At 46.1% G+C, this 22,862-nt stretch overlaps 1 protein-coding gene across 1 annotated transcript; it reads right to left on the bottom strand.

Annotated features, from left to right (window-relative positions):
* Window positions 1-264: 264 nt before the first annotated feature.
* LOC106986655 (uncharacterized) lies at window positions 265-22,676 on the bottom strand. The gene is made up of 6 exons (XM_027044256.2): window positions 22,668-22,676; window positions 21,400-21,915; window positions 8,095-8,192; window positions 7,844-7,954; window positions 2,966-3,189; window positions 265-640 (listed from the first exon to the last, which is right to left on the bottom strand). Exons 1-5 carry the CDS (start codon window positions 22,674-22,676, stop codon window positions 3,111-3,113), a joined length of 813 nt encoding a protein of 270 aa, XP_026900057.1. The 3' UTR covers window positions 265-640; window positions 2,966-3,110.
* Between the last annotated feature and the right edge of the window lie 186 nt (window positions 22,677-22,862).

Raw genomic sequence — 22,862 nt, 5'->3', positions numbered from 1 at the left:
AGGAAGTGCTCGATAAATCTTTATGGAACTGAATGAATTGATTGGACATAACCTTGGCAGCCATTAAGTTTACAATATCATCAGTCCTTTGACAACTGTGTTAAGTGGTTTGGACCCATGTGCGTATTTTCTTCCATATGTGTTTGGAAGACATGGCCATAAGCTAGAGCTTCTGGATCAGGCCCCCAAAATGTTTGCGGATACTCATTGTCTGCTAAATTGGAAGGTTCCTCAGACGATATCCTCTGTTATAGTCTCAGCACAACCGATTTACAGATTTAATAAGATGGTACCTGTCACCAGGGATGGGGAACAATTGGCCAGGACCTGTCCCTCTGATGCAAGCTTCCGCTCAGCCTTGTCTTTAGGATCTTCGAGAACATTCATCAGTGTCTGCGTGCCCTTGCAGCTAGCGGGGCCTGGGAGCCCATGGTGGTCCGTGCGGTCGCTGCTATTGCAAGCTGGGGAGACTTGGCACTGGGTCCTGAAGAGGTTAACCGTCAGGGGATGGCGCTGATCCAGACTCCAGTCCCGGTTCTGCCATTTGGGGGTCTTGTGGCCTTAGACACGCTAAGCTGCTGCTCTGTCACCTCTGAACGTCGACTAACGACAGTATCCAGCTTACCTACTTCACAGGCCACTGTGAAAACCAAAATAAAAATGACAGCATGCATGTGAAAGCTTAGAGTCCTATGGAAAAGTAAGTCGTGTTAGGTTAATGATGCTGTTCAAACTTTTTTTTTTAGTTGATGGGCCACATAGATCAAGACTCTGGCTCCAGTGAAGACTTCAAGCTGCCTCGACATGATGCCCGGAGTTCTCCACTGAGGGTGCTGTCTCAGAACACAGCAAGACTCTGCCAGGACTTGCCGGTGACAGAGTGGACATATTCCTGTGTTCTCACGGCAGGTTGGCGATCGTGGCCCGGCCTCTGTGCCAGGGATTGGGGGAAAAAGTTATGTTGCTGTCTGGGCAGAAGCTGATTTTCTTACTAAGAAATCTGGCACCAGACGTGTGCCACCAGGACTGAGTTCTGTGATGTCTTCCCAGCTTGGCGGACTCCTTGTCGCCCTGGGGCTCTGGGACCACAGTGTGTGGTGCTGTGGACTGGCTTGGGTTCAGCAGGAGCTGATGGGAAAGGTGCCTTGGGAAGATGGGCCAGGTCACAGAAAGAAGGGCAAGCACTGGCTAGTGGTAGCGGGGATGAGGCTCAAGGACTCCAAGCACTCTGAGAAAACACAGCAACCTATTGTTTCGGTCTTGGGTCTGGGAGTGCACTTCATGTAGTGGCCACACATAGTACTGTGACCAGTTCCAAGATCAACTACAGATGTGAATTCAGAGCAGGACACAGTGCATTTTCCCAAGTAAGGAGGGTGACAGACACATATCTTCTCAGCCCAAAGAGGCTTCTACGAGAGAATAAAGGTCCATGTGATAAATGGGCCCAATTTCCAACCCCTCACCTAATTGTACAAGTAAGTTAAGAATTTTCCCATCAGATGGGGCGCCTGGGTGGCTCAGTCAGTTAAGTGTCCGACTTTGGCTCTGGTCATGATCTTATGCCTTGTGGGTTCAAGCCCCGTGTCGGGCTCTGTGCTGACAGCTCAGAGCCTGGAGCCTGCTTTGGATTCTGTGTCTCCCTCTCTCTCTGCTCTTCTCCCACTTGTGCTCTCTCTCTGTCTCTCAAAAATAAATAAAAACATTTTAAAAATTAAAAAAAAAAAAAAAAGAATTTTCCCACCAGAGCAGAGGTATACAGAGAGAGCAGATTCTGGAAGTAATGTGGGTCCTAGTCACGGTTTGAGGACGGTGTCACTTTCGCTGTTACAGAGCAGAGCCAGAGTCTCTGGGCCAGAATGTGAGCAAGTCATTTCTACTACCTGCGCGTCAAGAATATAGCTTCTTTCTTCATGGGTTGTTACTGGACACACAGGACTCTAACTGCCTTAAAGAAGGGGCCACGGTAATTCTCCCCACATGAATCTCACTCTTGTGCCTAGAACTTTCCCTGCCTTTCTGGAGAAAGCCAGTTTGGTGTCAAATTAATCTGGACAGACTGTGCTGAAGGCCTAAGAAAGGCAGACATAAAAGGGTAAGAATAAGGGTACAAATTCAATACCGTGGCCCGAGAGGCAGGCAGGGCTGCCAAAGGAGAGGCAAGAATTTCGTACATGCCAAGGACTTGAAGTCAGAAATAGAAGAGTTGGGGCATGATGTGAAGGAAAGGCGAGCTGAGGCAGGAGGAAGTGTGGGCTTGCCCTCTGACCACAGGCCTTGGCTCATTCAGGGGCCTCAAAAGCCCTGAATGCACAAACAAGGGCCCACCGGTACTGGAGAGGGTCTCCCTTCTCTGCTCACAGCCTTCCCTGCTCCTGGCAGCGTCAGTATCTACCTGGCTCTGAGCTTGGCATTCAGAGCCTTGCCCTGTGGCCACAGCTGGCCTCTCCAACTTCACCCCCACCCCAAACAGGCTGAGCCCCTCAGCCAGGGCCTGTGCTAGAAGGCCCTCCGCCCTCCCTCCCCTCTGTGCTCGGAACATCCACCTGCCAAGCCCCAGCTCAGTCTCTCTGAGGGAACTCCTGGTGTCCCAGGACCATCTCTGTCCATGTCTCTCCCTGGCCCAACCCTCTGGCCATGGCAGTCCTCTCCAGGCCAAGGGGGCCTGTCACTCAGGTGTGCCTGCCGATCACCCGTGGGGATTATTAAATTATAGGTGCTGGGTCCCCAGTCTGGGTGATCTCGTTCCTGAGCTCCATGGGTGATGGGTGCACACCCGGGCATGAGGCCCCTCATCTAAACCACTCATGGGGAGGTTTGCCTGTGAACCAGGTCCTAATCTGGGTGCTGGAACACAGGTCTGAAGGAACCACATTTCAATTTCTTTCTCAATAATTTGTTTCAAGCTTTCCTGACCCTAGGGCAATGGAAACTGAATTGTCAATTTTGGGGATCTCACCCTCACCTTTGGGCACTCAGCAGCGCCAGCTGAGTTTCCAGAAAGACTGTGTTGGTGATGACAAAGCTGTTTATTCACTGAGAGAAGCTGACAAATATCCTGGAGCAAAGGTCAGTCCGTCTTTCTTGCTCTGACCTTGCCGCAGCCAGGGTCACACGCCCAGAGGAGGGACGTGGCGGAGGAGCCGGCGGGGACACACCAGGTCAATCTGTGGCAGTGGCACCTGGAACCTGGGGGAAGGAAGGGTCGTGATGAGGTCCACTCGGTTTACTTAAAACTGAATGAAGTCTTCTCCCTGAACCTGCTTCCTCTCCTGACTTCTCACCTGTTGTTCAAAATCCTAGAGTCTTCTTTAAGCCTTTCTCTCCTCGCCCTAGAACAGTGTGGAACTTTAGAGGCATTTTGCCTAGTCCTTTATTAAAACAAATTTTTTTAAGGTTTATTCATTTTTTAGAGACAGAAACAGAGCCTGAGTGGGGGAGGGGCAGAGAGAGAGGGAGACACAGAATCCGAAGCAGGCTCCAGTCTCTGAGCTGTCAGCACAGAGCCCGACACGGGGCTCAAACTCACGAACCCTGAGATCATGACCTGAGGCGAAGTTGGATGCTTAACCAACTGAGCCACCCAGGCACCCCTCACTTTTGAATAACTAGATTATTTTAAAAAACCCAAAAAACTAGATTATGAATTGCCCAGGGCAGGGGCTTTGCCTCATACTTCTTGGTTTCCCCTGCAGGACCTGCCGTTGAGGACTGCGTGATAAAAATCTCAGTCACCTCTTGTTTGTGGTGTATGCTGAGGGGAAACTTCAGCAAAATCCAGACATTTCTAGGCAGAAATGTCCACTGAGCCATTATAAGCCCAGAAGAGCCGGAGACATAAACCAGGAAGGAAATATTTGCCATACAGGGTGAGCAAGCCCCAAGAGTAGCCGAAAAACTCTCGGGGGAAAGAAGGGGTGCACAAGTCCAGCAGGTGCCCCAGAACAATAGGGGAGACAGAACACACTGAGGACCAAAAGTCAGAACCAGACTGAGGCTTTGCTGCAGCAGGAGGTGACCCAGCGCCTGTGGCCACGGGCCCAGGTCACCTCTGGCAAACACACAGGTGCGCCACTATTCCCGATGGGATTTCCTGGGCTCTCCAGTGACCCCTGCCCTTCCCAGGGCTGGGAAGTGTGGTGGTCCCTACTCAGCGGCCTCCTGTTCCATATGGGACTCCAGCCTGGCTCCCCAGCTTTCCTGCTCCAGCTGTGGCTGGCCGCTCTCCTCCCGTCCCTGTTCCTTCACCCCTGGGCAGGGTCTGCTGCCATAGGGGGCAGCTGGACAGTCAGGTGATGGAGGGGCAGTTAGGCCCAGTACCAGCCACCGTCCTCTCCCTGCAGATCCCGTCCCGCTCCAGAGGCGGGGAGACACCAGCACGTGGGGGTTCAGAGACACACCACGGGCCCAAACTCTTCACCAGGCCCAGGGCCTCCCAGTCCCTATAGGGTCTTCAGATTCACCCTCTGAGAGGGTGATCTTCCCCCAAACCTTGTAAAGTGGGGGTGCACTGGAGGACATTCCAGCCATGCATCAGATGAGAAAAACGAGGCAGGAGGTGCCAAACATTCCACCAAGCGGGAGCCGGGACTGGGGTCTCCCACCTTCTGGCCCAGCACTTAGGGCAGCGGCAGGGAGAAGGCGTGGTGGGCTCAGCCTGGATTCCCTGCGGGGGGGGGGGGGGGTTTAAGTGGGGGCTTAAGTACAGTCACCCTAAGTGACAAGTGGCCTTTTGGCACTGGGAAGGGTGAAGCAGTGTAGGCTGTCTCCTTATGTTACAAAAGAAAGGGTCCAGGAGGTCTTGAGCTGCCCTGGGCCACAGGTTCTTGGAGTGCAGAGTGATGGGGGATCCAGGGACTCTTACTCCAGGCTGGAATGAGCTGCATTGCACACTCAGTGTGTGGAACAGTCAGGACCCATGCTTTTGTCCTCTGGTGACTGGGCCACAGATCGGATCCCATTTGTGCAAGGTTGTGGGGCCCTTCTGCAAATCCCTTAGTTTTCATTCATGAGCGCTACAGGCACAGTATTCCCAGCCTGCCCGGGTTCACATCCCAGCTCCCTGTGTGCAAAGGGGACATCCCTATGCCACTGCCTAGGGTTTTTTTTTTTTTTTTTTTAATGTTTTTATTTATTTTTGAGAGAGAGAGAGACAGAATTCTAGCAAGGGAGGGACAGAGATAGAGAGGGAGGCACAGAATCCAAAGCAGGCTCCAGGCTCTGGGCTGTCAGCACAGAGCCTGATGCAGGGCTTGAACTCGTGAACTGCGAGATCATGACCTGAGCTGAAGTCAGACGTTTAACTGACTGAGCCCCCAGGCACCCCGTAATGAGGTGATACACATAAAGTCTTTAACTGAATAGCGCCTGGCCACAGTAAGTCCCCACAAATATCGGTTGGTGTTATTATGCACTTATTCTAGAGTTAGAAGAATGGGCCGTAGAATTGTTTGGCTATGCAAGTGTAGGTGTCTGCCTGCATACCCCCGTCTGGTCCCAAGGCCTCAGGAGGAAGGTGTTGCAAGGTCTGCTCTGTGGTTTAACTGACTTGCATAGAACCTCCTTGGTCCCTTCTCCAAGGGTGGACCAGGAGGCCCTCACCTGCTCTGCATCCTGGCAGGGAAATGTCATCAGCGGCTGACTGCTCTCTGACCCGTGGCCCTGAATCACCAAAGAACTGAACACCCCAGGGAGGCTGGTCCCTGCCCACTGGCTGATCGCTGAGAACAGGTGGGTCCTGAAGCCTGGGCCAGACCTATTTTTGGGGAGGCGAAGCAAATCCAAGCCGAGATGTTGGAGAGAATTAGAGAAAACACCCCCATCTCAGCTCCCATCTGCCAGGCTGGGGCTGGGCACGGCACCACACGAAAGCAGAGCAAGGGGGACTTGACTCAAAGCAAAATGACCAACCAAGAGGCTGGGAAAAGAAGCAGGTTCAGATCGGAGCCAGGAGCTCCTGGTGGGGTCAGCAGGGTGTTCGGGAGGCTCGGGCTTCTCTCTATGAAGGTTTGGGGACCAGAGGGGCCCGGGACATGGGCAGAGGACAGTGACCTGAGCAGAGTTTGGTGACCTGAGCAGAGGGCATCTGTTCCTGTCCCTCTCCCGGGGCAGTGAGGCTGGTGCCCCCTGGGCAGCTGAGCCCTGGGCAGGCTCAGGGCCAGTGCGGCCTCTCTGGGCGGGGTTCTCCAGTGCAAGGCATGTGAGCACAGGCTAGGGGTGGGGCCGTCAAGTTAGGACCAGCAGATATGTGTTGCTGCCCCTCCCTGGCCACACCAAGGCTTCAGCACCTTCTTCCCCACCCATCCATTCCTCTCCAGCTTCAGTCCTTTACACTGAAGTGGACTTTTAAAAATAGGTAAAGTACATGGTACACAGTGGAAAGTTCCCTGTCCTGCCCCGCCCCCCCTTCCCCTCCTCGGGGCAATATCTGTGTCCTTACTGGGATGGTGCATGGGTATGCTAGCATAGAAGTTAATATTCTCCCTTTCTGGCTTTTTCTGGTGGCAGAGATTCCTCTGAGAGTCTGAAAAAACTCACTGAAATAGGGTATATACACACACACACAAATTAGCGTGCAATTTCAGGGGATTATAACACACTCTTGTGGCCCTTTTGATCCTACTCAGCAAGGAATTCTGGTTGTGACGTGTCTGGGTCTGATCCACATTTTCTCTCCTTAACACTGTTACCCCACATACACACTTCCCCTGCCTGCCAGGATTTGACAAGATTTCAACAAAGGAGAGCTTCTAAGGCCTTGATGGAGCAGCTTAAGCAAGCAAGCCGTTCAGTGCCTTCTTTCAAAAACTCCGTTATACTGAGGCCCAAATAAAATCTAAACTCTTAGAATGGCTTGGGAGGCCCTCTACTCGTGGTGTCCCTGAACGTCCCTCCTGGTCCCCTCCAGCCACGATCGCCTTCTGCCCACACAGCTCTGGCCACACCGACCTTTCTGTCACACCCAGGTCTCACCTCAGGGTCTTTGCTTAAGCTGCTCCCTCTGCTAGGAAAACCATTTCCCCTGTTGGCTGCAGTGCTGGTTCCTTCTGGTGTCCCTCCCCAGCCACTCTCGTGTGTTCCCCGCTCTCGGCACCCCTTCTCGAGGGCACCATCCCATTTCATTTTCCTCAGTGCGCTTACTCTTCTGAAGCTGTCTGACTTCTGTAGCCATCTACCGCCCCTGCCACCAGGACACGAGCTCCGGGAAGTCAGAGGCCTTGCATGTCCCACCTCTAGTGCCCAGAAGGGGGCACTCAGTAAATGTCTCTGCATTGACTAAAGAATCTTGGAGATCAGATATGATCGTGACTCAACTCTCCATCCCATCAAAGTAGCTCCAGGCCATCCCTGGCTCCCGCTCTAGGCAAAGTTCCTGCCTCTCCCTCATTTCTCTATTCCCAGATGTCCTACCCTTTTCCCAGATCTCTGGGGCCCCTCCTTCCCAATCAGCATCTAACAAAAACTCTTTTGTGATTTTATGCCTGGGGGATTTAATCTGAGTCAATTTGGCATCTCCAGCCCTGGCTCAGCTGAGTCCAAAGGTCTGATCAGTGTTTCCAGCGGACCAGCCAGCAACTCTGTCATCTGAGGGCTCTGAGCTCCACCCCAGTGGGACCAAGGGTACTGATGAGGCCGGTCCTCGCCTCGCTCCCTGAGCTGCCATTCCTGGGCCAATAAACGAAGCCTGAACAAGTGAGAAAAGCAAAGGCTATTGATTCAAGAGCTTGCTACAGCAAGGGAAGTCAGTCAGCCATGGTCACTTGCATTTTAAAAGAGACTCCAGGGTAGGTGGAGGGGTGGTAAAGCTTTATTTATAGCAGAGAAATGGGAAAGATTCAGGTACCTGGTGCCTTCTCTGGAGACTGTTGGCGTGGGGAAGCTGGAAGGCAGGTGACTAGAAGCCAGGCATCCTGTATGACTGGTTGGGGGTGCATATTTGACTCTCTGGCTGGTCCTAAGTTGCACAGTGGACAAAAGTTAGGGAAGTTGTCAGTTCTGGCCATTTTGAGCCAACTATTCGAGAAGTTAGTGGTTAGCTTTCTGAATTGTTCCTAGACATAGTCTGACTTGTTACAAACGGGACCTATGGATTACCTGGGTGGTTTACTGTATTTGAGGAGGTGACTTCCTGGCCGGGTTTCTGCAAGCTGTGGATGTCCGAGGTCTGTTTTTCCATATGGTCTGGCCATTGTCTGTGTGTTCAGTGCAGATCAGTGTTTTGGGGACTCCTCCCTCCTTCCCTTGAACATGGAACATCCCGGGCCAGTAGAACCGTCAAGTCTTTGATCTCCTCCATCCTGCAGCTCTCTGGCGAGAGCCTTCGCGGTGCAAAGAATGGAGAGAGGTGCAGTGAGAGGGGCAAGAAGGCCTGGCGGTGAGGCACACGCACCCACGAGTCATGTGTTGGGTTCAACGCAGGGATTCTGAGTTGAGAAGGCTTTATGAAAGGTGTGGGGTTTCAGGAGTGGGATTGCTACAGATGGAAACTGGGGAGAGACAGGGGGGACACTCTTGGAAGGGAATACGATGAGGCAGGGGGCAGGTGGAGAGACCTTAGGCTAGTCATTTCCTTTGAGTCTTAATTCTTCACTGTGTACAGCCTCTGTGAGGCAGACATGGTGTGCATGAAGGTGCTGTGAGCTGTGAAGGTTTCAGCATGAGGGAAGGCTGTGGGAAACACCTGGAAAGGGCCTCTCTTATCAGAATAAGGAGGCTGAATGTACCTAGACAGTGATAATAATAATGCCAGCAGTGGGGCGCCTGGCTAGCCCAGTCGTAGCAAATGTGACTCTTAATCTCAGGGTCATGAGTTCAAGCCCCACGTTGGGCATGGAGCCTACCTAAAAAATCAGACAAACAACCAAGCACTTACTGAATTGGAGTCACTGCTCTAAGCCTGCAGAGAACCCCGGCAACAGTCCCATGAGGCAGTTACTATTATTATCTCCATATTACAGGTGAGATACCTGAGGCACAGAGCAGCTAAGGAGTTTGCCCTGAGTCACACAGGGCAAAGTGTCAGAGGGGAGAGAATGCTTAGATTGCGTGCTTTGCACAAATCAGCAGCAGCTGTGTACCCTCAAACGCTGCCTCCTGATTCAAGGTCTTTGTCCTCAGATATGTGTCCCAATGCATCATCATCAATCAGCTATAATAAAAGTCAGCTTTCACTAAATACCAGGCATGGTGCTAAGTATTTGCATTTAACTCATTTATTTAAAAAAAATTTTAAGTTTTTTTTTAATGTTTATTTATTTTTGAGAGAGAGAGACAGAGTGTGAGCAGGGGAGGGCAGAGAGAGAGGGAAACACAGAATCTGAATCAGGTTTCAGGCTCTGCACTGTCAGCACAGAGCCTGACATGGGGCTTGAACTCACGTACTGTGAGATCATGACCTGAGCCAAAGCCAGGCGCTTAACTGACTGAGCCACCGAGGTGCCCCTTTAAAAAAATTGTTTTAAGTTTATTTATTTTGAAAGGGGGGGAGGGACAGAGAGAGAGAGAATCCCAAGTAGGCTCTGCACCTGCCAGTGCAGAACCTGATGTGGGGATCGAACTCATGAACCATGGGATAATACCCTGAGCTGAAATCCAGAGTTGGAAGCTTAACTGACTGAGGCACCCAGGTGCCCCTGTACTAACTCATTTAATCTTTGTTCCAGCCCTCTGAGGTAAGGAACTGTGATTATCGTTTCCACTTTATGGAGGAGAAAACCAAGGAGTTGCGTGGCATAGCCCATGCCTCTGACTTTGGAGTCTGCACGCCCACCACTGTACCACATGGCCTCTCTTCAATAAGCAAGGGCTGGGACTACTCACCACTCAAGCCCTGATCCACACAGTGGTCCGTGCCTAGGAGCCAACTCCACATCAGTGGTTCTTGCCTTTCTCGATCACAGACCCCTTTAACACTCGCCCCAGGAAAATGTGTGCATGCACACACACTCACACCCCTTAAGAAATTCACAGATCCCGCCCCCTCCTCAAGCCTTTCCAGGGCAAGTGGGTGATGGGAAAGACTTCTGGGGTGAGTGTTTCAGCCGGGGGATATTCTCCAGTCTGGAACAAAAGGGCATGGCTTTGAATTTTAAGAGATTTACTTTATTGAGAGAGTGAAAAGTCGGGGGCACCTGGGTGGCTCAGTCGGTTAATCACTCTTCATTTGGGCTCAGGTCACGATCTCACCTTGGTGAGACTGAGACCGGCATTGGGATTGTCTCTCTTTCTTCCTCTGCCCCTCCCCTACTCACACACATGCGTGCACACACTCTCTCTCCCTCTCAAAATAAAATAAACAAACATAAAAATTAAAAAATGAAATTCCAAGGGCGCCAGTGGGCGCGGAGCCTGCTTGCGGTTCTGTTGCTCCTCTCTGCCCCTCCCCCACTTGTGCTCACTCTCTCTCTCTCTCTCAAAATAAATAAACTTAAAAAATAAAAAAGTAAATACATAAAATTCCATAGCTACTTTTATTTACTTCACTAGTGAACAGAACAAAAAGCAGTCCATCCTGAGAATCCCCATCTTTGGATCAATTTAATTACCCACTTCTCTCACACATCTAGCCAGCTGAACACTGCTGGAAGGAATCTCATAATTCTGCCGATTTATGCCAATGCACATTTATGGGGTCTAATCCCAGCTGGGTCTTTAACACTACTTGGCAGCTTTTACTTGTACCAGATAAACACTCACACCCTTTCTCACGATGGCCACTCCAACCCTTCTGTAATGATTCTTTGAGCTTTAAAAGTTTTCATGTGTTAGAAACATAATTGCACAAATTTTAATTCATAGCCTCCAGGATTTTTATCCAGTTTCTCCATGTACTTGGGCTCTTGACCCTTTATTTTTTGGATAATTATTTATTTAGAGGCTACCATGCCTGGCATTGGGCTGGGCTCTAGGACCCGACTGTGGTCTCTGTTCCCACGAACTTTACATCCCAGAGAAAAAGACTATCATTCCACAAATAATTACAAATATGATGAGGGACACTAAATGTGTTGATGTGGGGATTTCAGGAAGGCCTCCCTGAAGTGGTGGCCTTTCAAGCGGAGTCCTGAAGGATGATATGTCAGTTTGGAATGCTTTGGGCTGCACACAACAGAAAATCTGACCGACAGTGAAACCATAAGGATGTTTATTATTTCCTTAAGAAGTCTAGCAAAGGGGCGCCTGGGTGGCTCAAGTCAATTAAGTGTCCGACTTTGACTCAGGTCATGATCTCATGGTCCGTGGGCTCAAGCCCCACATCGGGCTCTGTGCTGACAGCTCAGAGCCTTGAGCCTGGTTTAGATTCTGTGTCTTCCCACCTCTCTCTCTGCCCTCCATGCTCACTCTCTCCCTCTCTCAAAAATAAACATTAAAAAAAAAAAAAGAAAAGAAATCAGAGCCCTTTATCAAAAAAAAAAAAAAAAGAAGAAGAAGAAGAAGAAGAAAAAGAAGAAGAAGAAGGTCTAGAAGCAAAGAGTTTCAGGGCTTTTAGATAGCTCAACAATATCAATATCGCTGATATCCCTACAAATTTCTTAGCTTTTCCCTCAGTCATAAAAGGGTTGCCATAGATTCAAGCGTGACTTACACAACATCATTCCGAAGCACAAAGAAGAGAAAGGGTTCTGGTTCCCCAGCAGCTCTCTTTCAGAAGGGCACAAGAATTCACCCACAAATTCCCAGGAGTTTTTCTCTTTTTTCCCCCCAAAAGTGGGTCATATGCCCACCTCAGGCATAGAAAAAGGGGGTTACCATGACTCAGTCCAACCAGGATCGATCCCGTAGCACAGTGAGGATCCTACCTTCTCCGAAGATATTGCTGCTTATCAGACTCCTCAAATGAGGATTAAAGGGTTTACCAATTCTGGATATGGACACCTAGATAATTCAAATAAAATTAACCTTCATACCAATAAAACTTAAACTTTTAAAAAGTCATCTTAAAAGCATCAGTGGGGTGTCTAGGTGGCTCGGTCAGTTAAGTGTCGACTCTTGGTTTCAGCTCAGGTCATGATCTCATGGTTCGTGAGTTCAGACCTGCGTTGGGCTCCGGGCTAACAATGCAGAGACTGCTTGGGATTCTCTCTCCTTCTCTCTGCCTCTCCCCTGCTTGCGCGTGCACACACACACACACACTCTCTCTCTCTCTCTTTCTCTCTCTCTCTCTCTCAAAATAAATAAACTTAAAAAAAAAAGCATCAGAGAAGTAACAAGATTTGAGGAATTGCTGAATTGTGATGCTGAGATACTGAAGAGGGGAAAGTGGAGAAGTGAAGTCTCTTCTGAAGGTTGCTTATGCCCTGGGGCTTTGCTCTGGAAAAGGCTGAACTGCAATTGTGGCTGCATGGAGGGGCTAGGGTGAACATTTCAAAGTCAGGTGGTTCTGGATTGCTAGTGCCCTCAAGAGCTGGTAAATAATAAGTTCTTTTTAGAGAAAGACACTATTATCTTGAGCCTCAAGGTATTTCTATAAATAACTTTCAAAAACAATGTCCAGTACACAAAGATAACCCAAGGACATCAGACAGCATGAATAAGAACAGTAGGTACAACAGGTCATAGTAGTAGACTCATAGGGTCTCCAGATATTGAAATGATCAGCACAGATTACAAAACAATAAAATCCAAGAATGGAAAATTTGGCTGGGAAATAGAAACTTTAAAAAATGATATTACAAATGTTAAACAGGGGGAACAATGTAAATTCTGGAACTTAAAACTACAATAACCAAAATTAAGAACTGAAAGAATTTTACCAGCAGATTAGAAATAGTAAAGGAAAAATTAATGAACTGAAATACAGGTCAGAAGGAAATACCAAGAATGATGCATAATGGGAAAAAAAGAAAGAAAATGCAGAGGGGCGGGTAAGAGACATGATATCACAATGAAAAGGTCTAAGCAGAGTCCGAAAGGAAAGGAAAGAATGGACATAGGCAATAATTGATGAAACAATGGCTCAAAAATTTCCAGAGTTGATGAAACACATTAAATCATACATTTAAGAATCCAACAAATCCTAAGCAGGATAAATACAAAATTCACTGCCTTACACATTAGTGAAACTGCAGAAAACCAAAGACAAGGAGAAAATAGTAAAAGTGGTCAGAATAAAACAGACAAATTACCTTTAAAGGTCACAACAGGGGTGCCTTGGTGGCTCAGTAGATTAAGCATTCAACTTCAGCTCAGGTTATGATCTCATGGTCTGTGAGTTAGAGCCCTGTGATGGGCGTGAAGCCCGCTTTGGATTCTCTCTCTCTCACCCTCTCTCTCTGCCCCTCCCCTGCTTGCTCTCTCTCTTACAAAAATAAATAAACATTTAAAAAAATTAAAAGCCACAACATTCAAAGGACCCACACTTCTTGATTTCAAAGCTTACTCCAAAGCTACAGGAATCAAGACAGTGTGGTAATGGCATAAGGGTAAACAGACAGGTCAGTGGAATAGAATTCAGAGTCCAGAATAAAACCTCACATTTATGGTCAATTGATTTTCAACATGGTGCCAAAAATTCAATAGGGACAAAAGTCTTTTCAATAAACAATTCTGGGACAATTGTATATCCACATACAAATAAATAAAAGTGGACCCCTACCTCATGTGATATATAAAAATCAGCTCTAAATGGGACAAAGACCTAAAAATATAAAATTCTTAGAAGAAAACAATCACAGGAATAAATCTTTGTGACCTCAGGTTAGGCAATGGTTTTCTAGATATAACACCAAAAGCATAAACAACTAAAGAAAAAATAGATTAGACTGTATGAAATTTAAAACTTTTGTGCTTTGAAGGATACCATCAAGAAAGTGAAAACGCAAGGGCACCTGGCTGGCTCAGTTAGTAGAACATGCAACTCTTGATCTTGGGGTCATGAGTTCAAGCCCCACATTGGGGGTAGAGTTTACTTAAAACAAATAAGTGAAAAGACAATCTACAGAGTAGGAGAAAATGTTTGCAAATCATATATATGATAAAGGACTTTTAATGAGCATATATAAAGAACTCTTACAATTCAGTAGTAAAAAGACAAATAACCAGTTAAGTAATGGGCAAAGGATTTGAATAGACATTAATCCAAAGAAGACACACAGGGACCCCTGGGTGGCTCAGTGGGTTGAGCATCTGAGTCTTGATTTCAGCTGAGGTCATGATCTCATGGTAGTGAGACCAAGCACTGCATCGGGCTCCATGCTGGCAGCAAGGAGCCTGCTTAGGATTTTTTTCTCTCCCTCTCTCTGCCCCTCCCCTGCTAGTGCTCTCTCGCTCAAAATAAATAAAGAAACATTAAAACAATTAAAACAACAAACAAAGAAGACATATAAATGGCGAATAAACACTTAGAAAGATGCTCAACATCCATCATTAGCCAGTAGGGAAATGCAAATCAAAACTACAATGAAAAGTACTTCATCTCACACCCACCAGAATGTTAAAATAAGAAAAGACAGTTAATAGCGAGGTTGATGAGGATGTGGAAATCTGGAACCTCACATACTGCTGCTGGGAATGTAAAACAGTACAGTCACTTTGGAAAACAATTTGGTAGTTCCTCAAAGGTTAAACATAGGATCACTCTATGACCCCAAAATTCTGCCCCTAGGTATGACCCAAGAGAAATGATAACATTTGTTCTCATAAAAACTTGTACATGAATATTCATGGTAGAATAATAGAAAAAAAAATGGAACTGAAACGTCCATTAGCCAATGAATGGATAAAATGTGTTATACCCACACAACGGAGTACTATTCAGCCATAAAAAGGAACGAAGTGCTGATATATGCTACAATATGGATGGACTTTGAAAATACGCTAAGTAAAAGGAGGTAGACATAAAAGGCGACATATTGAATGATTCCTTTTACGTGGAATTGACAGAATAGGAAAAGATCTATAAGGACAGAAAGTAGATTAATGGTCACTGAGGGGTGACAGGCAGGGGCTGGGGGGTAGATACGGGGAATGAAGGTGACATCTAAATGATAAAGGGTCTGTTTCTGGGATGATAAAAATGTTCTAAAATTTGTGGCAATGGTTGCACAACTTTTGTGAATATACTAAAAACCCACTTAGGGACGCCTGGGTGGCTCAGTTGGTTAAGTATCCGACTTTGGCTCAGGTCACGATCTCACAGTTTGTGAGTTCGAGCCCCACATCGGGCTCTGTGCTGACAGCTCAGAGCCTGGAGCCTGCTTCGGATTCTGTGTCTCCCTCTCTCTCTGCCCCTCCCCCACTCATGCTCTGTCTCTCTCTCTCCTTTAAAAATAATAAAAACATTTTAAAAAATTAAAAAACCCATTTAATTGTATACTTTATTTATTTATTTATTTATTTATTTATTTATTTATTTTACTTTTTTTTATTTTACATTCAATGTGGGGCTCGCACTCACAATCCTGAGATCAAGAGCTGCATGTTCTACCAACTGAGCCAGTCAGGCACTCCTAGCTGTATACTTTAAATGAGTGAGTTATATGGTAAGCGAATTACATCCCAGTGAGGAAAGAGAGAGAGAGAAAGAAAAGAAAGAAAAGAAAGAAACGAAAGAAAGAAAGAAAGAAAGAAAGAAAGAAAGAAAGAAAGAAAGAAAGAAAGAAAGAAAAAGAAAGAAAGAAATGGAGAGAGACTGTGTGAGCAGGGGAGGGGCAGAGAGGGAGGGAGACACAGAATCCAAAACAGGTTCCAGGCTCTAAGCTGTCAGCACAGAGCCTGATATAGGGCTCAAACTCATGAACTGTAAGATCATGACCTGAGCTGAAGTCAGATGCTCAACCAACTGAGCCACCCAGGTGTCCCAGGACTTTTTTTTTTTTTTTTAGATCCAACTGTTATGCTCTTTACTAAAGATAAAGATACTTCATAATTATAAAAAGGTTCAATGGTTTAAGAAACAAAAAGTTCAAGGGTTCAATTTACTAGGAATATATAATAATTCTAATTTTTTTGTACCCAATAACATGATCTCAATGTATTTAAAGCAAAAACTAAAGTAAACAAATACCTGATCATAGTAGAGATTTTCACATACTCTTTCAATAGATAAGAAAATCAGTAAAGATTTAGAAGATTTGAATAATATTAACTATATGTACCAAACAAATATATAGAATACTATATCTGAAAAACTGCAAAAATACACATTCTTTTCAAACACACACAAAGTATTTATAAGTGACCATATACTAAGCCATAAAGCCAGTTTCAACAAATCCAAAGGGTTAAAATCATCCAGAGTTCATTTGTTAGGCACGACACAATTATGTTAGACATCAGAAACAAAAGGACAGCTAAAAAACCCCAGATGTTTGGAAATAAAATAATATGCTTCTAAATAACTCATGAATCAAAGAAGAAATCAGAATTAAATTACAAAGCCTGAAATAAAGAGTTAAAAAATATTACATATCAAAGGTTGTGGGTTACAAGCTATTGATGGAAATTTATAGCCTTACATAGTTAAATCAGAAAAGAAGAAAATTTGAAAATTAATGAACTTAGATGCATCAAAAAGTAGAAAAACAGCAAGTTAAACTTGATGAAATTAGAAATAAGGGAATAATAAAGATAATTGAAAGCATACATTACACACAATAGAATAAAAATAAAATAAGCTAGTACTATGAGAAGACTAATGAAACTGATCAACCTTTGGTCAAATGAAAAAGAAAACAAAGGGAGAGAGAGAGAAAGAGAGAGAGAGAGAAGACACAAATGAACCCTGTAAGGAATGAAAATGAAAAACAGGGCATTACTATAGTCCCTGCAGACCTTCAGAAGAAACCAAGAGGATATTAGGAACTTGACACTAAAGCACTGGAAAATTTTTATGGAATGGATACATCCCCGAGGGGGAAAAAGACAGTTCATAAAATACCCAAGGAAAAAATAGGAATTCTGAAAAGACCAGTAACTTAAATGAATTTACACACCAGTTTAAAATTTCCCCCGTCCCACATGGCTTCCTCAGCAACTTCTATCAAACTATCAAGTATTTACAGAAGACAATGAGGTCGGTATTGTGCAAACCCTTTCAGAGAAAAGTAGTAATTACTTTCGCCAACTTATTTTGAGCCTAATACAATATATTGTAAATATGTTTTTACATTTAATATTTATAAAAATTAATATTAATTTTTGTATAAAATATAAAATATATTTTTAAAACTTTTGAAGAAAGGGAAGATGGAATAGGAGGACCCTGAGCTCACCTGTTCCACAGATTCAACTAGATAATGCACCAGTTTAAATAACGTATAACTTTCTATATATTACTATGTTTTGACATTCTAGAAGAATTTTTTCCGGCTTGGGAGAGACAATTCTTCTTCTTCTTCTCTTTAATGTTTATTTTTGAAAGAGAGAGTGTGAGCAGGGGAGAGCCAGAAAGAGAGGGAGACAGAGAATCCCAAGGAGGCCCTATGCTGTCAGCACAGAGTCCGACCGTGACCTGAGCTGAAATCAAGAGTCAGATGCTTAACCCACTGACCACCCAGGCGCCCTGAGAGACAATTCTTAAGAGATGGCCCAACTGAGAGCATCATCCAGAGCTGTCCCTCCTCTGTCCTGCCCTTTTCACTCCAGGAGGCAATACTCCTCTGCCTTAATCATCCCAGGGCTAGGTGCCAGGCAGCTAGGGACCAGCCCTTTAATCCAAAGCTGGCCAAAATTATTCCAACTAGTCAGTTCTAAACCCTTCCCTGCCTTGCCTTTTCCCCAGAAACCCCAATAAAGTCTGTAGCCTAAACCTTCTCACATCCCTTCTGCCTCCTGACTTTGGTGTCTTTCCAATGTGAAAGTTTTTGTTTTTGTTTTTTTGTTTTTTTGTTGTTGTTTTTTTTTAATCTACAAAAATGGCTTTGTGTCTCCTGTTTCTAGGACCTGTGAGTTCCCCCCTGCCCCCGTTCTGTCTCTTCTGTGGCTGCATCTAACCGACCACCTCATAAAAACCACGAAATATGTCATCTTGTTACTAAAAACTGATAAAGGCAGTATGAGGAAGATAAACACAGGTAAATCCCATTCATGAAAAATGATACAAAAATTCTAAAACATACAGTAGGAAGTTGAATCCAGCAATATATAAAAACGAATGACACATCATGTCCAAGTTGTGTTTATTATTATTTTAGTAATACAAGCTAAGTTTAACTTAAAAAAAATCAATTAATGAATTTACCATATTAACAAACCAAACAAGAAAAATCATGCATCCTCCCCATAGCTGCAGGGAAAATATTTAATACAATTTGACATATATTTATGATACAAAACTCTTAGTGAGTGTGCCTGGCTGGCTCAGTTGGTAGAGTGTCCAACTCTTGATCTCAGGGTTGAGTTCGAGCCCCATATTGGGGCTAGAAATTACTTTAACAATTTTTAAAAACAAACCAAAACAAAATTCTTAGCAAACTAGGAATAAAAGGGGACTTTTAAAATAATTTTTTATACATTTTATTTTTGAGAGACAGAGACAGAGCATGAGAGGGGGAGGGGCAGAGAGAGGTGGGGGGACAGAATCTGAAGCGGGCTCCAGGCTCTAGGCTCTGAGCTGTCAGCACAGAATCCGCGGTGGGGCTCAAAACTGAGATCATGACCTAGGCCAAAGTCGGTGCTCAACCAAGTGAGCTACCAAAGTGCCCCAATCTCCCTTTTTTTATGAAGTTAAAAATACCTTAATGTTATATTATATACCCTTATCACATACTGTACCTTACTATGTACATGTATACTTATATATACATTTTGTGTACAGAGTTGTGCACATAAGAATATGGCCACTGTATCTTCTGAGTGATTTAAGGGATTTCCAAAGGTTATTTTCACTATGTAACTTTTGCCTTATGTACTGCTTTTAGAACCTAAATTTGGTATAAGGTACAACTCCATTGTTGATGGATTTAAACTTTTTTTTTTTCTTAACATTTATTCACTTTTTTTTAAATTTTTTTTTTAACGTTTATTTATTTTTGAGACAGAGAGAGAGAAACAGAGCATGAACGGGGGAGGGGCAGAGAGAGAGGGAGACACAGAATCGGAAGCAGGCTCCAGGCTCTGGGCCATCAGCCCAGAGCCCGACGCGGGGCTCGAACTCATGGACCGCGAGATCGTGACCTGAGCTGAAGTCGGACGCTTAACCGACTGAGCCACCCAGGCGCCCCAACATTTATTCATTTTTGAGACAGACAGAGCATGAGCAGGGAAGGGGCAGAGAGAGAGGGAGACACAGAATCTGAAGCAGGCTCCAGGCTCTGAACTGTCAGCACAGGGCCCTATGCAGGGCTCGAACTCACAGACTGCAAGACCATGACCTGAGCTGAAGTCAGAAGCTTAACCGACTGAGCCACCCAGGCACCCACACTGTTGACAGATTTAAGAGCTATTTAGGAGATTTGGTGACTGCCTGGAATAGAAGGGAGAAGGAAAGTGATTCCCAGGTCTCTTGCCTAAACAACTGAATAGATGGTGGTTCTGTTTACTGAGATGGGGCCCACTGGGGTAGGAAGAGTTGGAGGGTAGAGATGGTCGCTTATCTTTCCCAATATTTTATGAAAAACTTCAAAACTGCAGAAAAGTTGACAGACTGTATAGTGAACACCCATATAGCTACCATATAGGTTCTACAACACACTTACTGCTACATTTTCTTTTTTATATCTTCCCACATTGAATAAGCTGAATGTGTGGGATCTAAGAGACTTCCAAGTGTCATGTCTTGTAGGCTACTGGTCTAGAGGACAGAAGCATATTCAAAAAGCAGGCTGCACATGCTGCCTCCCCCTCTTCACCTCCCATTCATACTCAATTCCCTAGAATTAGGCCTTGTAAAAAAAAAAGGTTGCTTACTTATTTATAATCTCTACACCCAATGTGGGACTTGAACTCACAACCGAGAGATCAAGAGTCACAGGCTCTTCTGACTGACCCAGCCAGGTGCCTCTAGAATGCAGCTTTTAATATCTTCCTTCTTTTTAAAAATGTTATTTATATATTTATTTATTTATTCATTCATTCAGTCAGTCAGTCAGTCATTTTAGAGAGACAGAGTTGTGCACGCATGCGCATGGGAAGGGCAGAGGGAGAAAGAGAATCTCAAGCAGGCTCCATGCAGAGCCTGACTCAGGGCTCGATCTCACGATAGTGAGATCATGACCTGAGCAGAAATCAAGAGTCTGATGCTCAACCGACTGAGCCACCCAGGTGCCCCTAACATCTACCTTCTAAAGATTCTTTCACTAAGGACACCAACCACTGAAGACCCCAAAACTGAACTCATCGTCCTCCTCCTGGAAGCCCTGCTCCTCCTCCTCCTGTACATCTTACCTTACAGTTACCCAAATCTCAAATTTAGGGTATCTCTGGCAGCAGGCAGGTTCTTTCACTCTCATCTTTTAAATATCTCTAACAGATGTCCTCTCCCTGTACCATTAAAGCTCTGGATCTCAAAATTTCTCATTTGACTGATATTAATGAGCTACAGTTTCAACCTCTGAACTGGTCCCCATCGCTATCCTTTCTCCAGCTTATCTATTCATCTGTCCATCTAATTTATCTTTTTAAAAAGTCTGTTCACATCACTTTTCTTTTGCAGTATTTTACAGTTGCTTATACCCAGATTGGCATGACTTCCATAGTCCTTCAAGATCTGCCAGAAAGTATGACTACCCTTAAATTTACAACCTCCCTGCCCAGTTACCCACCCACATCATTTTTACTACTTACTGGCTCTTCAAATATACCAATCACACTTTCTGCTTTATTGCTGCCTCCGCGAAGACCTCCCTGAAAGCTAGGAGACTCCCAGAGAATCCTGAGAATACATCTAATCATTAAATATTCAAGTCTCCACAGAGATAAAAATCCTTGTGGGCAGTGCTTTGGTCTTCTTTATGGCCAGAATACTTAGTCTCACCACCTAAGAATACTCTACCTGACACAAAACGGACACTCTGTTTACTTCAGCGGAACTCTGCATATATCCAGTGCTTTGTACACTCTCCCCTTCTCTTCCTGCAAAATCCTACCCAAGCTTGAATTCCTTCTTGAAGCCTTCAACGGCCCCAACAAGTAGTTAGGGGCTCTGGCTCCTTTATCCACTGCCCTGAGCTTAACAAATTATACTTTAATAGTTTATCTATATAACTAAGTGCCGTAAATGTGAACACTTTCCCTTTTTCTTGGTAACTAACATCAATCCTATCCATGCTTCTGAGCTCAATCCACAACCACCTACCCTGATCCCCAGAGAGAATTACTTCTTTTAACTCTCAGCTCACGAAGCCTGCAATCTATTTAGCGCCTGATGGTCTTTCATTACCGCGGCTTACTATCGCGTTCCCGGTTCCCTCCCTGTCCATGCTGTAGACTGTCACCTTGTAGGGGTGGGGAGGGCGATCCTACCTTTCTGACTCGCCCTCCAGTACTTGGCGCTGCGCTTTGCAAACGCAGCCGTAAAGCACCTCCGGGAAGCTCACGAAGGGACACAGCCCTTTGGAGAAGTCCCTGCCGGCGGACCCGCCCCCTTCCTGATCCCAACCTAGGCGGAGCCACGCGCGGGCGGGGTGATCGGAGGACTGGGCCGGGCCTTGCCTGGCTCAGGCCCCGGGTCCCTGCGGCTTTCGGGAGGATCTCTGGACATCCGCCGGCCGCTCGCGCAGGCGCGGAGACGTTCTTTGAACACGTGACCCAAGCCCTAGGCCCCAGTTGCCTGCGCAGGAGTGGGACGAGGCGCGGACCTCTCTCGCTGGTTGAGCGTGGTGCTGAAGGACAGGCGAGGGAGCTGCCAAGACGCTGCTTCGTTAGAAACAGCCATCCGGCAACGTAAATAAATAAGAGGCTGGGGAGAACCGAGAGGCAGGTGTCTGTTTGGGAGCTGCTGGGGTTCAGCTTGTTCCTAGTTGGGGCAAGACGGCGGTCCTTGCCTCACCCCCACAGTCATAACTGGGACCAGGGAAGTCCCGCTTTCTGGAGACTTGTCCCCACGAGATACGAGTCTTCTTTCTGATTCTTCCAGCTCCTGTTTCTTGGGGGCAGTCTCCGAGGCCTGAAAAGTCCTGCCCCTCCCCTCAGGCGTGGGCGCGATACTCTCCTAACTGGACTTCCGGGTTCCTGCCAGGCTGGCTGCCTACCAGACGCTGCAAAAGGCAGATCTGAACCCTGCTTGAAACCGCCAGTGCCTTCGTGGGCAGAGGTGCCAAGATGCACTTTTAAACCCTTGCGGAGGAGACATTTGTGATGACCTCCTGCTTATCATTCCAGCCACATCTGGAAGGGAGACCACCAAAGCCTCAGGCCCTCTCAGTCTTAGTGCTTCTCTGCCTGAGCTGTCCTGCCTGAGACTTACCTGCCCCCTGCACCTTATACTACTACTCCGACCTCCCCCGCACAGAGGCTTTCCCCAGTATATACATACAGCCCTCAAACCTACTCCCACCTCGGACCAGGCTATCTGGCAGCCCCCTGCAACACAACTTAACACACCTGTTAGGCTCCTGGGTTATGAGCAACTTGATGGAAGGGGCAGTGTTTTCTGGATGTGTATCCCCCACGTCTAGCATAGTGTACATCGGTAGGCGTTCAGTAAATGGATATAGAATGAATCAAAGTATGGACTCCAAGAGTGAAGATTTTAAAATGTAGGGCTGGGTTATGGCACTTTGGGGGCTTACCCAAGACATGAAACCATATCTTTTGCCTTTAAATGATGATAGCTAGCTAACAAGGTGACACTGTTGTTCAAATATGTTAATAAATTCAAGATGACAAATAGTGAAGTTAAGCTGTTGAGTTATGGTACCATCATAGCCTGTGGAATGGTTCTGCTCAGAGGACAGTGGGCCTCTGGAGCCAGTCACTGAAGAAAA

This window comes from Acinonyx jubatus, chromosome C1, assembly GCF_027475565.1.
Source record: "Acinonyx jubatus isolate Ajub_Pintada_27869175 chromosome C1, VMU_Ajub_asm_v1.0, whole genome shotgun sequence".
Classification (NCBI taxonomy): domain Eukaryota; kingdom Metazoa; phylum Chordata; class Mammalia; order Carnivora; family Felidae; genus Acinonyx; species Acinonyx jubatus.
The sequence above is the reverse complement of the archived record's forward strand: the minus strand, read 5'-3'. Positions and strand labels throughout refer to the sequence as shown.

Coding starts and splice junctions, on each gene's coding strand:
- LOC106986655 (XM_027044256.2), bottom strand. Junction 8,193..21,399: donor CTGGAGGGCGAGTCAGAAAG/GTAGGATCGCCC, acceptor CTGAACACACAG/ACAATGGCCAGACCATATGG. Junction 7,955..8,094: donor AAATACAGTAAACCACCCAG/GTAATCCATAGG, acceptor TGTGCAACTTAG/GACCAGCCAGAGAGTCAAAT.